At 40.9% G+C, this 14,392-nt stretch overlaps 1 protein-coding gene across 2 annotated transcripts in view; it reads right to left on the minus strand.

The window, feature by feature from the left end:
* Nucleotides 1-653: 653 nt before the first annotated feature.
* plcb3 (phospholipase C, beta 3 (phosphatidylinositol-specific)) overlaps nt 654-14,392 on the minus strand; it is a 119,180-nt gene continuing 105,441 nt past the window's right edge. Inside the window, exon 33 of one of the 2 annotated variants that reach the window (XM_036957709.2) lies at nt 654-9,032. In XM_036957709.2, the coding sequence (XP_036813604.1) occupies nt 8,739-9,032 (294 nt within the window). In that variant the 3' untranslated portion in view covers nt 654-8,738. The remainder of the gene's footprint in view (nt 9,033-14,392) is intronic. The other variant, XM_036957711.2, reaches the window with a different exon arrangement.

Below are 14,392 nucleotides of genomic sequence, written 5' to 3' on the forward strand. Positions count from 1 at the left end.
CTAGGCAACCATAGACTTACCTAGAGTACTACTCTAACCACAATCCCATAACTACAAACAACCCCAGACAAAACAAACCACATAAATCCCCATGTCACACCCTGGACTCACTAAAATACTAACGAAAACACAGAATACTAAGGCAAGGGCGTGACACCAATATAGAAGTTTTAAGTGCGGGAATAATTTTTGCTGCATCAGACAATATTACACACACACAGACATACACCCCCCCACACACTAGTACACATAATAAATGGTTAGCTTACTTACCCAATGGCCAGAATTCAACACGCCTTTTAAAAGGCAATGTTACCGTGTTTGCAGAGATTGCAATCAAGGTAAGCACTGTAGATGTTTGCTCAATTGGAAATTCATTTTAAATGTCAAGCATGTTTCGGATTTAGTCCAGGCCAATATAACAGAATAATAGCTAAACTTCTTTCACAAACTGTTTGTAGGAAATATTACACAGTATTGCAATCTGCTGGCACTGCTTCTTGAAAATATAGTTTTCAGGAAAATAAATAGAACAAAAAAAAGAGACGAGGATCACAATGAAAACAAACCTTCAGTCTTTATTGTGTTTTATTCTTATGTACTGTTCTCTCCGACTGGAGCAGTGCAACCAACCAACCAAGACAAAGCAGAGATTTTAGACAAAAATTCAGTATTTATTGAATTTACAGTTATACAGTTTATATTATATCTCCAGATAAACAGTAAAACATATTACATCTTGATGCATCATAGTAGTATTCCCTTTGACATGGCGGACCAGTCCTTTCTATATACAGTGTCTTCAAACTATCTCTCACTCTCCTTCTTCATCCTGCTTTTTAAAAATGTTTCTCTCTCTATATATATTAAGTGGCTTGGGGCAGAGAGAGAAACTCATCATTTCTACATACAGCGTCAACAAACTCTGTCTGTGCCCAAAATGGTACCCTATTCCCGATATAGACCAGGGCCCATAGTGCACTATATGGGGAATAGGGTGTAATTTGGGACAAAACCTATACCTCTCTATCTCTTTCTATTAAGTGACCTGGGGGCTCGGAGAGAAACTCTTGTAAGGGGAAGGAGGGAGAGAACGATGGATTGAGGGGTAGACAGGGTGAATGTAAGAAGGCATTGCAGTCATACAGTGTCAACCAACTATAACTCTCCTCCATCTCTCAGTCTGTTCTAAAGATCATGAACAGTCCAAATGATGTCATGAAATTGGATGATTGGATGATATTTGGATGAAACCAAATCCCAGTATGATGTCCAAAGTACGAAAAATAACTGTTGCATCTACATTGATAAAGTTTGAAAATAAAGTACCTGGTCCTCTCCCCAGTGTTAAACACTTGGATACAGGTGGCAGGATTATTAGGGGGATAGGGTGACATCTGCATAACTCTATCATTTTAATACATCAATGGTAACATGATATTCTCGAACCTAATTTAAATAAGTACCGCCTTGTAACCAACAATGGAGAAGGCGGGTTTGCAGAAGGGCGCAGTTTACATAAATAGATAGCTACTCCGCTGGTTGCCAAAATGTTACTGAAGGGTTTCAGAAAATATTATTAAAGGTTTACCCTCTTCATCTAAGGCAAAGGTTATTGTGTTTCCCCTTTATCCGTCTCTGGTGTTAGCTAGTTAATGGCTAGCTAGGTGTTCAGCCAGCATGGAACAAATAAGGGGGAAAGGTCGTTCAAAACTCAGATGCAGTTGTCAAGTCAACACATCCGCCAGTGCAGCTGTGAACCACATCACAAGAGACATGACAAACGAGAGATGTAAAAAAACATTTTTGACATCATTGATAAAATTTCATAAAATTAGCTTGGGATGGTTTTACTGCAACGCTGCTCACAGCATCCAAGTTGCTTGACAGTTTTGACAAGTTTTTGAAAGAGCTGTCAGTCTTGGTGAGCTCATGAATATAAGCTTCCCGCCCACTCAGCCTGCCTTTTCAAACTACCTGGTAGTTAGCCATGAGAGAAAAAGTACTTTAACATTTTTTTTTTTTATCCAAAACAAATATTATGGGTGATATTTTCATCACTCAAAGGGCTTTTTTAAATGGGAATCAGAATGACTTTTCGGGACCTTTAAGTGACCTGGGGATGGAAGAGAAAGTCTTGTAAGGGGAAGGATGAATGTAAGAAGGGATGGCAGTTGATGCCCTTACACATGGTCTACAGCAGGGTTCCCCAACTGGGGAATTTGTATTTGCCCCACCAAGTTTTCTGAGCAAAAAAAACTATTTGATTTTTTATATACAGAACCAGTCAAAAGTTTGGACACACCTACTCATTAAAGGGGTTTTCTTTATTTTGACTATTTTCTATATTGTAAAATAATAGTGAAGACATCAAAACTAATGAAATAACACATATGGAATCATGTAGTACCCAAAAAAGTGTTAAACAAATCAAAATATTTTTTATATTTTAGATTCTTCGAAGTATCCACCCTTTGCCTCGAGGACAGCTTTGCACACTCTTGGCATTCTCTCAACCAGCTTCACCTGGAATGCTTCCAAAAGTCTTGAAGGAGTTCCCACATATGCTGAGTACTTGTTGGCTACTTTTCCTTTACACTGCGGTCCAACTCATCCCAAACCATCTCAATTGGGTTTAGGTCGGGTGATTGTGGAGGCCAGGTCATCTGATGCAGTACTCTATCACTCTCCTTCTTGGTCAAATAGCCCTTACAAGGCCTGGAGGTGTGTTGGGTCATTGTCCTGTTGAAAAACAAATGATAGTCCCACTAAACGCAAACCAGATGGGATGGTGTATTACTGCCAAATGCTGTGGTAGACATGCTGGTTAAGTGTACCTTGAATTCTAAATAAATCACCAACAGTGTCACCAGCAAAGGTCTCCCGCAACATCACACCTTCTCCTCTATGCTTCACAGTAGGAACCACACATGTGGAGACCATCCGTTCACCTACTCTGCATGTCACAAAGACACGGCAGTTGAAACCAAAAATCTCAGATTTGGACTCATTAGACCAAAGGACAGATGTTCACCGGTTTAATGTCCATTGCTCGTGTTTCTTGGCCCAAGCAAGTCTCTTATTCTTATTGGTATTCTTCAGTAGTGGTTTCTTTGCAGCAATTCAACCACAAAGGCCTGATTCACGCAGTCTCCTCTGAAAAGTTGATATTGAGATGTGTCTGTTACTTGAACTCTGTGAAGGATTTACAATGGCGTGCGAAAGTATTCACCTGCCTTGGCATTTTTCCTATTTTGTTGCCTTACAACTTGGAATTAAAATAGATTTTTGTATCATTTGATTTACACAACATGCCTACCACTTTGAAGATGCAAAATATTTTTTATTGTGAAACAAACAAGACATAAGACAAAAAAACTAAACTTGAGCGTGTATAACTATTCCAAAGTCAATACATTGAAGAGCCACCTTTTGCAGCAATTACAGCTGCAAGTCTTTTGGGGTATGTCTCTATAAGCTTTGCACATCTAGCCACTGGGATTTTTGCCCATTCTTCAAGGCAAAACTGCTCCAGCTCCTTCAAGTTGGATGGGTTCCGCTGGAGTACAGCAATCCTTACCACAGATTATCCATTCGATTGAGGTCTGGGCTTTGACTAGGCCATTCCAAGACGTTTAAATGTTTCCCCTTAAACCACTCAAGTGTTGCTTTAGCAGTATGCTTAGGGTCATTGTCCTGCTGGAAGGTGAACCTCCGTCCCAGTCTCAAATCTCTTGAAGACAGAAACCGGTTTCCATCAAGAATTTCCCTGTATTTAAGTGCCATTCCATCATTCCTTCTATTCTGACCAGTTTCCCAGTCCCTGCCGATGAAAATCATTGCCACAGCATGATGCTGCCACCACCATGCTTCACTGTGGGGATGTTGTTCTCGGGGTGATGAGAGGTGTTGGGTTTGCACCAGAGATAGCATTATCCTTGATGGCCAAAAAGCTCAATTTTAGTCTCATCTGACCAGAGTACCTTCTTCCATATGTTTGGGGAGTCACCCACATGCCTTTTATTTTTTTACCTTTATTTATACAGGTTTGAGGCTGGTTACTCTAATTAAATGATCCTCTGCAGGTAACTCTGGGTCTACCTTTCCTGTGGTGGTCTTCATGAGAGACAGTTTCATCATAGCGCTTGATGGTTTTTGCGACTGCACTTGAAGTTCTTGAAATTTTACGGATTGACTGACCTTCATGTCTTAAAGTAATGATGGGTTGTCGTTTCTCTTTGCTTATTTGAGCTGTTCTTCACATAATATGGACTTGGTCTTGTACCAAATAGGGCTTAATCTGTATACCACCCCTACCACCCCTAACGTATTGGCTCAAACACATTAAGAAGGAAAGAAATTCCTCAAATGAACTTTTAACAGGCCACACCTGTTAATTGAAATGCATTCCAGGTGACTAATTCATGAAGCTGGTTGAGAGAGTGTAAAGCTGTCATCAAGGCAAAGGGTGGCTACTTTGAAGAATGTCAAATATAACAAAATATTTAGATTTGTTTTACACTTTTTGGTTTCCTACATGATTCCATAGCTGTTATTTCACATAGTTTTGATGCCTTCACTATTATTCTACAATGTAGATTTTTTAAAATTTAAAACAAACAAATTAAAACAGTAATGAGCAGGTGTGTAACTTTTGACTGGTACTGTATTTTTTTTTACATTTTCATTGTTGGTCATAATAATCTGTAAAAACACCAGGAAATCAGCTCCAAGTTATTTTACTTCAGAAAATCTGTCCAAAGTATTCCCACACATAATCGAGTGACACATAATCGTAAACAAATGTAAGCATAGTTAGAAATGATTATGTTTTTGTCAAATATATCTGTTTGGGCTTTTTGCGGTTCAATTTGCGGTCTACAAATGATTTGTAATTATGCTCTGGCCCACGGCTGAATCTAGTTGATGGACCCTGGTTTACAGTGTGGGGCTGAAGAGTGTGTGTGTGTGTATATGTGTGGAGATAGAGTTGAAACTAGCCCACAAGGCTAAACTGAATTAATCCCCAGGCTGAGTCTCTAGGGTAGGAAACTGGCTAACCACAATAGTGAACAGAGCACAATCTTCTGGCTCTTTCTGTTTCATCTAGATCTTATTTGATACCGCATGCACACATGCACGCATTACACACACCTTCAATGGAACTCTCTTCAGCATGTGAACGTGAAGGCCTATGAAGAGCCTCTAACTTTGTAACATAGAACCACTGTATTCTAGAACTTAGTGTTCTGCAGTAAAATTCTCTGGCCATATTCTAGAACATAGAAGACTATACTATCTAGAGCCATTTAGAGAGTTAAGACATTGAGTTTTCTGCATTATGATGCATTTACATGACACAGACAATCACATAATTCCATATGGTAGCCATGTGCAATATTGACAAATAGCAGTTTAGAAAATTGTCTTAATTTAAACATGTTAAGTAACTGAACATCTTGAATTGATTTAAAATCCAAATACTTGTCATGAATGAATAAATGGAATGCTCAATGGCAGCAACATGGAGTCCATTCTAAAAATTGGCCGGACTCTCTCTATATACAGTTGAAGTCGGAAGTTTACATACACTTAGGTTGGAGTCATTAAAACTCGTTTTTCAACCACTCCACAAATTTCTTGTTAACAAATTATAGTTTTGGCAATCTACTTTGTGCATGACTTTGTGCATGACACAAGTAATTTTCCAACAATTGTTTACAGACAGATTGTTTCACTTATAATTCACTGTATCACAATTCCAGTGGGTCAAAAGTTTACATACACTAAGTTGACTGTGCCTTTAAACAGCTTGGACAATTCCAGAAAATTATGTCATGCCTTTAGAAGCTTCTGATAGGTGAATTGACATCATTTGAGTCAATTGGAGGTGTACCTATGGATCTATTTCAAGGCCTACCTTCAAACTCAGTGCTTCTTTGCTTGACATCATCCAAAGAAATCAGCCAAGACCTCAGAAAAGAAATTGTAGATCTCCACAAGTCTGGTTCATCCTTGGGAGCAATTTCCCAACACTTGAAGATACCACGTTCATCTGTACAAACAATAGTACGCAAGTATAAACACAATGGCACCAAGCAGCCGTCAAACCGCTCAGGAAGCCGTCAAACCGCTCACATTCTGTCTCCTAGAGATTAACGTACTTTGGTGTGACAAGTGAAAATCAAATCCAGAACAACAGCAAAGGACCTTGTGAAGATGCTGGAGGAAACAGGTACAGAAGTATCTATGTCAATAGTAAAACAAGTCATATATCGACATAACCTGATAGGCCGCTCAGCAAGGAGAAGCAACTGCTCCAAAACCGCCATAAAAAAAGGGGGACAAAGATTGTACTTTTTGGAGAAATGTCCTCTGGTCTGATGAAACAAAAATAGAACTGTTTGGCCATAATGACCATTGTTGTGTTTGGAAGAAAAAAGGGGAGGCTTGCAAGCCAAACAACACCATCCCAACCGTGAAGCAAGGGGGTGGCAGCATCATGTTGTGGGGGTGCTTTGCTGCAGGAGGGACTGGTGCACTTCACAAAATAGATGGCATCATGAGGAGGAAAATTAGGTGGATATATTGAAGCAACATCTCAAGACATCAGTCAGGAAGTTAAAGCTTGGTCGCAAATGGGTCTTCCAAATGGACAATGACCCAAAGCATTCTTTCAAAGTTGTGGCAAAATGGCTTAAGGACACCAAAGTCAAGGTATTGGAGTGGCCATCACAAAGCCCTGACCTCAATCCTATAGAACATTTGTGGGCAGAACTGAAAAAGCATGTGAGAGCAAGGAGGCCAAAAAACCTGACTCAGTTACACCAACTCTGTTAGGGGGAATGGGCCAAAATTCACCCAACTTATTGTGGGAAGCTTTTGGAAGGCTACCTGAAATGTTTAACCCAAGTTAAACAATTTAAAGTCAATGCTACCAAATACTAATTGAGTGTATGTAAACTTCTAACCCACTGGGAATGTGATGTAAGAAATAAAAGCAGAAATAAATCATTCTCTCTACTATTATTTTGACATTTTACATTCTTAAAACAAAGTGGTGATTATCACTGACCTAAAACAGGGAATGTTTACTTGGATTAAATGTCAGGAATTGTGAAAAACTGAGTTTAAATGTATTTGGCTAAGGAGTATGTAAACTTCTGACTTCAACTGTATATGGCTCTGCCTCTGGCTACCTAATAGCTAAGGTCACACTATAAACTATTTAAGAAATGGTTGTCATGACTTCTTTGAATAAAAGGTTTTAAAACAAATAAAACCGTGTGATAAAAGAGCAATAACAAAAAATGTTTCAAAACTTTAAATTCAGCTTTTAAAAACATATTCTCGTAAGGAAAAGCCAGACACAGAGACACTGGTTAAAGCTGTTGTTCTGTGTGTTAAACACATACTAGGGTGGGTTTCCTAAAATCATAAAGACCATCTTTAGCACTAAGTACATGTGCTGATCAAAAAAATGTATAAATGTAAGCCCAAACTAATGCTCCGATGTACATAAATACATATAAATTGGGATTTTGTCAAATCATGTTCCCTGATCCGAAACCACATCAGTGTAAAAATAAAACAACTTTTGGGTTCCCAAATGTACATATACATTTTTTGTAATTTATCAGACGCTCTTATCCAGAGCGACTTACTGGAGCAATTAGGGTTAAGTGCCTTGCTCAAGGGCACATCAACATATTTTTCACCTAATTAGCTCAGTGATTCGAACCAGTAACCTTTCAGTTACTGGCCCAATGGTCTTAACCACTAGAGGTACCCTGACACCACGGTACTTGGAACTTACATTTTTTTGACGTGTGTGTGAGGTCTTCTCCCTGCTAGCAATGGTGTGAACCATTCAATCAACAATGTGTATGAAAACGTTCAAACTTTTAAATAGACCCTCACAACCAAAAGGGAGTACGATGATTGCTAAAATAACACAGCAAAGTCGTCTCCCTGGTTACCATAGCAACCCGACCATTAACCCCCCTACCCAAAAAATAATCTCTGCATTTGCTCAGCTGACTAAATTAAATAGATCGTCCATCACAAAAAAATATTAAAACAAATTAAAGATTAAAAAAGTGGTAAAATAATGTTGATGAATATACACAGAGGCATATTATAATATTATATACCAAGACAGACAGGCAGCAAGTACCAGTGGGGGAGGATTGGTGAGGAGAGGAAGGTTTTTCTATTCCAGAGGAGAGAGGAGAGAAAGGTCTTTCTATTCCAGAGCAAATCAGCATCGCTCCCCCCAAAAATCTAAATTGTTCACTACCATGATCACTTCTCCTCCTCTTCTCCATTCATTCCTCCTTTCTCCCCAAAGACACCTTTAGTCAGTAGTACAGGTCATGTAAAACAACAATATTACATTACACAGATTAATAATAATATATCCACATTCTTGTCCACTGTCCACATACAGAATATGTCTGCGTCCCAATGTACCCTATTCTCAATAGGGCTCTGGTCAAAACTAATGTACTAAATAGGGGAAAGGGTGCCATTTGGGACGCAGGCCAACATGTGAAAACACGCATAGGGCATTTTCCTGGGAAGTTCAAAATTCAACCAAAAACTTTTGGTAACCTCATCTATCTCTCTATATAAAACCCTGGTGAGAATATAAAAAAAACATTTTTTTTAATGAAAACATTAACAAAAAAATGAACTGAAGCTCAGGACCATTAGGTTTACATAAATGTACATATGGCTTACATATCTGCTTCTGATAGGACAGGGGTAGAGGAAGAGGATGAGTCCACCAATGAGGCAATGCTATTGTCCAGACTCCTGTTCCAGGTGCTCCTATTGGGTGTTAAGGGAAAAGTGGGTGTGGAGCAGTTGGAGGGCGGACCCGAGCTGGAGCTAGGGCTGTGATTGGATAAGGAGAAGAGAGCGTCGCTACGGAGACCTTTGGACTCGAGTTCCGCCTGCAGGTATTGGCAGATCTCCTCTGGTAGACGTTGTAACTCCGCCTCCAAGTCTCGCTCCAATCGGGCCTGCAGCTGGAAATCACAAAATGGAACATACACCAAATACCAAATTGAGACTGCATTCAGAATACTACAAAAATATCCCCCGTGTATAACGTAAAATACCAAATAATGCATGTAGAGCAGAATTAGGCCGATACCTACTAATTATCAAAATCCAGAAAAAAGCTGTTAAATTCTACAACCACCTAAAAGGAAGTGATTCCCAAATCTTCCATAACAAAGCCATCACCTACAGAGACATTAACCTGGAGAAGAGCCCCCTAAGCAAGCTAGTCCTGGGGCGCTGTTCACAAACACAAACAGACCCCACAGTGCCCTAGGACAGCAACACAATTAGAACCAACCAAATCATGAGAAAACAAAAAGAGAATTACTTGTAAAATAATTTACAGTGCTATTTGGCCCTAAACAGAAAGTACACAGTGGCAGAATACCTGACCACTGTGACTGACCCAAAACTAAATAAATATTTGACTATGTACAGGCTCAGTGAGCACAGCATTGCTATTGAGAAAGGCCGCCGAAGGAAGACCTGGCTCTCAAGAGAAGACAGGCTATGTGCACACTGGCCACAAAATGAGGTGGGAACTGAGCTGCACTTCCTAAACTCCTGCCAAATGTATGACCATATTAGAGACACATATTTCCCTCAGATTACACAGACCCACAAAGAATTTGAAAACAAATCCAACTTTGATAAACCACCACATCTATTCAAATCAAATCAAATTTTATTGGTCACATACACATGGTTAGCAGATGTTAATGCGAGTGTAGCGAAATGCTTGTGCTTCTAGTTCTGACAGTGCAGTAATATCTAACAAGTAATCTAACAATTTCACAACAACTACATTATACACACAAGTGTAAAGGGATGAATAAGAATATGTACAGTGCCTTGCGAAAGTATTCGGCCCCCTTGAACTTTGCAACCTTTTGCCACATTTCAGGCTTCAAACATAAAGATATAAAACTGTATTTTTTTTGTGAAGAATCAACAACAAGTGGGACACAATCATGAAGTGGAACGACATTTATTGGATATTTCAAACTTTTTTAACAAATCAAAAACTGAAAAATTGGGCGTGCAAAATTATTCAGCCCCTTTACTTTCAGTGCAGCAAACTCTCTCCAGAAGTTCAGTGAGGATCTCTGAATGATCCAATGTTGACCTAAATGACTAATGATGATAAATACAATCCACCTGTGTGTAATCAAGTCTCCGTATAAATGCACCTGCACTGTGATAGTCTCAGAAGTCCGTTAAAAGCGCAGAGAGCATCATGAAGAACAAGGAACACACCAGGCAGGTCCGAGATACTGTTGTGAAGAAGTTTAAAGCCGGATTTGGATACAAAAAGATTTCCCAAGCTTTAAACATCCCAAGGAGCACTGTGCAAGCGATAATATTGAAATGGAAGGAGTATCAGACCACTGCAAATCTACCAAGACCTGGCCGTCCCTCTAAACTTTCAGCTCATACAAGGAGAAGACTGATCAGAGATGCAGCCAAGAGGCCCATGATCACTCTGGATGAACTGCAGAGATCTACAGCTGAGGTGGGAGACTCTGTCCATAGGACAACAATCAGTTGTATATTGCACAAATCTGGCCTTTATGGAAGAGTGGCAAGAAGAAAGCCATTTCTTAAAGATATCCATAAAAAGTGTCGTTTAAAGTTTGCCACAAGCCACCTGGGAGACACACCAAACATGTGGAAGAAGGTGCTCTGGTCAGATGAAACCAAAATTGAACTTTTTGGCAACAATGCAAAACGTTATGTTTGGCGTAAAAGCAACACAGTTCATCACCCTGAACACACCATCCCCACTGTCAAACATGGTGGTGGCAGCATCATGGTTTGGGCCTGCTTTTCTTCAGCAGGGACAGGGAAGATGGTTAAAATTGATGGGAAGATGGATGGAGCCAAATACAGGACCATTCTGGAAGAAAACCTGATGGAGTCTGCAAAAGACCTGAGACTGGGACGGAGATTTGTCTTCCAACAAGACAATGATCCAAAACATAAAGCAAAATCTACAATGGAATGGTTCAAAAATAAACATATCCAGGTGTTAGAATGGCCAAGTCAAAGTCCAGACCTGAATCCAATCGAGAATCTGTGGAAAGAACTGAAAACTGCTGTTCACAAATGCTCTCCATCCAACCTCACTGAGCTCGAGCTGTTTTGCAAGGAGGAATGGGAAAAAATGTCAGTCTCTCGATGTGCAAAACTGATAGAGACATACCCCAAGCGACTTACAGCTGTAATCGCAGCAAAAGGTGGCGCTACAAAATATTAACTTAAGGGGGCTGAATAATTTTGCACGCCCAATTTTTCAGTTTTTGATTTGTTAAAAAAATTTGAAATATCCAATAAATGTCGTTCCACTTCATGATTGTGTCCAACTTGTTGTTGATTCTTCACAAAAAAATACAGTTTTATATCTTTATGTTTGAAGCCTGAAATGTGGCAAAAGGTCGCAAAGTTCAAGGGGGCCGAATACTTTCGCAAGGCACTGTACATATAAAATATATGGATGAGTGATGACAGTGCAGCACAGGCAAAATGCAATAGATGGTATAGAGTACAGTATATACATATGAGATTAGTAATGTAGGGTATGTAAACACTATATAAAGTGGCATTGTTTAAAGTGACTAGTGATACATTTATTACATCTAATTATTACTTATTAAAGTGGCTAGAGATTTTAGTCTGTATGTTGGCAGCAGCCACTCAAAGTTAATAATGGCTGTTTAACAGTCTGATGGCCTTGAGATAGAAGCTGTTTTTCAGCCTCTCGGTCCCAGCTTTGATGCATCTGTACTGACCTTGCCTTCTGGATGATAGCGGGGTGAACAGGCAGTGGCTCGGGTGGTTGTCCTTGATGATCTTTTTGGCATCCCTGTGACATCGGGTGATGTAGATGTCCAGGAGGGCAGGTAGTTTTCCCCCGGTGATGTGTTGTGCAGACAGCACTACCCTCTGGAGAGCCTTACGGTTGTGGGCGGAGCAGTTGCCGTACCAGGCAGTGATACAGCCTGACAGGATGCTCTCGTAAAAGTTTGTGAGTGTTTTCGGTGACAAGCTAAATTTCTTCAGGTTCTTCACCATGCCGTCTGTGTGGGTGGACCATTTCAGTTTGTCCGTGATGTGTACGCCGAGGAACTTAAAACTTTCCACCTTCTCCACTACTGTCCCGGTCGATGTGGATAGGGGGGTGCTCCCTCTGCTGTTTCCTGAAGTACACGATCAACTCCTTTGTTTTGTTGATGTTGAGTGTGAGGTTATTTTCCTGACACCACACCCCGAGGGCCCTCACCTCCTCCCTGTAGGCCGTCTCGTCGTTGTTGGTAATCAAGCTTACCACTCTAGTGTTGTCTGCAAACTTGATGATTGAGTTGGAGGCGTGCATGACCACGCAGCCATGGGTGAACAGGGAGTACAGGAGAGAGCTGAGAATGCACCCTTGTGGGGCCCCCGTGTTGAGGATCAGCGGGGTTGAGATGTTTCTAACCCTCACCGCCTAAGGGCGGCCGTCAGAAAGTCCAGGACCCAGTTGCAGAGGGCGGGGTCGAGACCCAGGGTCTCGAGCTTAATGACGAGTTTGGAGGGTACTATGGGGTTAAATGCTGAGCTGTAGTCGATCAACAGCATTCTTACATACAGTGGGGAGAACAAGTATTTGATACACTGTCGATTTTGCAGGTTTTCCTACTTACAAAGCATGTAGAGGTTTGTCAATTTTATCATAGGTACACTTCAACTGTGAGAGACGGAATCTAAAACACAAATCCAGAAAATCAGATTGTAGGATTTTCAAGTAATTAATTAGCATTTCATTTTATGACATAAGTATTTGATCACCTACCAACCAGTAAGAATTCCGGCTCTCACAGACCTGTTTGTTTTTCTTTAAGAAGCCCTCCTGTTCTCCACCTGTATTAACTGCACCTGTTTGAACTCATTAACAGTATAAAAGACACCTGTCCACACACTCAATCAAACAGACTCTCCACAATGGCCAAGACCAGACAGCTGTGGAAGGACATCAAGGTTAAATTGTAGACCTGCACAAGGCTGGGATGGGCTACAGGACAATAGGCAAGCAGCTTGGTGAGAAGGCAACAACTGTTGGCGCAATTATTAGAAAATGGAAGAAGTTCAAGATGACGGTTGCATCACCCTCGGTCTGGGGCTCCATGCAAGATCTCACCTCGTGGGGCCGCAATGATCATGAGGAAGGTGAGGGATCAGCCCAGAACTACACGGCAGGACCTGGTCAATGACCTGAAGAGACGGCAGTCTCAAAGAAAACCATTAGTAACACACTACGCCGTCATGGATTAAAATCCTGCAGCGCAAGCAAGGTCCCCCTGCTCAAGCCAGCGCATGTTCAGGCCCTTCTGAAGTTTGCCAATGACCACCTGGATGATCCAGAGGAGGAATGGGAGAAGGTCATGTGGTCTGATGAGACAAAAATAGAGCTTTGTGGTCTAAACTCCACTCGCCGTGTTTGGAGGAAGAAGAAGGATGAGTACAACCCCAAGAACACCATCCCAACCGTGAAGCATGGAGGTGGAAACATCATTCTTTGGGGATACTTTTCTGCAAAGGGGACAGGACGACTGCACCGTATTGAGGGGAGGCTGGATGGGGCCATGTATCGCGAGATCTTGGCCAACAACCTCCTTCCCTCAGTAAGAGCATTGAAGATGGGTTGTGGCTGGGTCTTCCAGCATGACAACGACCCGAAACACACAGCCAGGGCAACTAAGGAGTGACTCTGTAAGAAGCATCTCAAGGTCCTGGAGTGGCCTAGCCAGTCTCCAGACCTGAACTCAATAGAAAATCATTGGAGGGAGCTGAAAGTCCGTATTGCCTAGCGTCAGCCCTGTAACCTGAAGGATCTGGAGAAGGTCTGTATGGAGGAGGGCCAAAATCCCTGCTGCAGTGTGTGCAAATCTAGTCAAGAACTACAGGAAACGTATGATCTCTGTAATTGCAAACAAAGGTTTCTGTACCAAATATTAAGTTCTGCTTTTCTGATGTATCAAATACTTATGTCATGCAATAAAATGCTAATTAATTACTTAAAAATTATACAATTTGATTTTCTGGATTTTTGAGAAAAAAAAAAATCGGCAGTGTATCAAATACTTGTTCTCCCCACTGTAGGTATTCCTCTTGTCCAGATGGGTTAGGGCAGTGTGCAGTATGATTGCGATTGTGGTGTCTGTAGACCTTTTGGGGCGGTAAGCAAATTGAAGTAGGTCTAGGGTATCAGGTAGGGTGGAGGTGATATGATCCTTGACTAGTCTCTCAAAGCATTTCATGATGACAGAAGTGAGTGCTACGGGGCGAT

Source organism: Oncorhynchus mykiss, chromosome 21 (genome assembly GCF_057628025.1).
Source record: "Oncorhynchus mykiss isolate SJ-2025 chromosome 21, ASM5762802v1, whole genome shotgun sequence".
Lineage (NCBI taxonomy): Eukaryota > Metazoa > Chordata > Actinopteri > Salmoniformes > Salmonidae > Oncorhynchus > Oncorhynchus mykiss.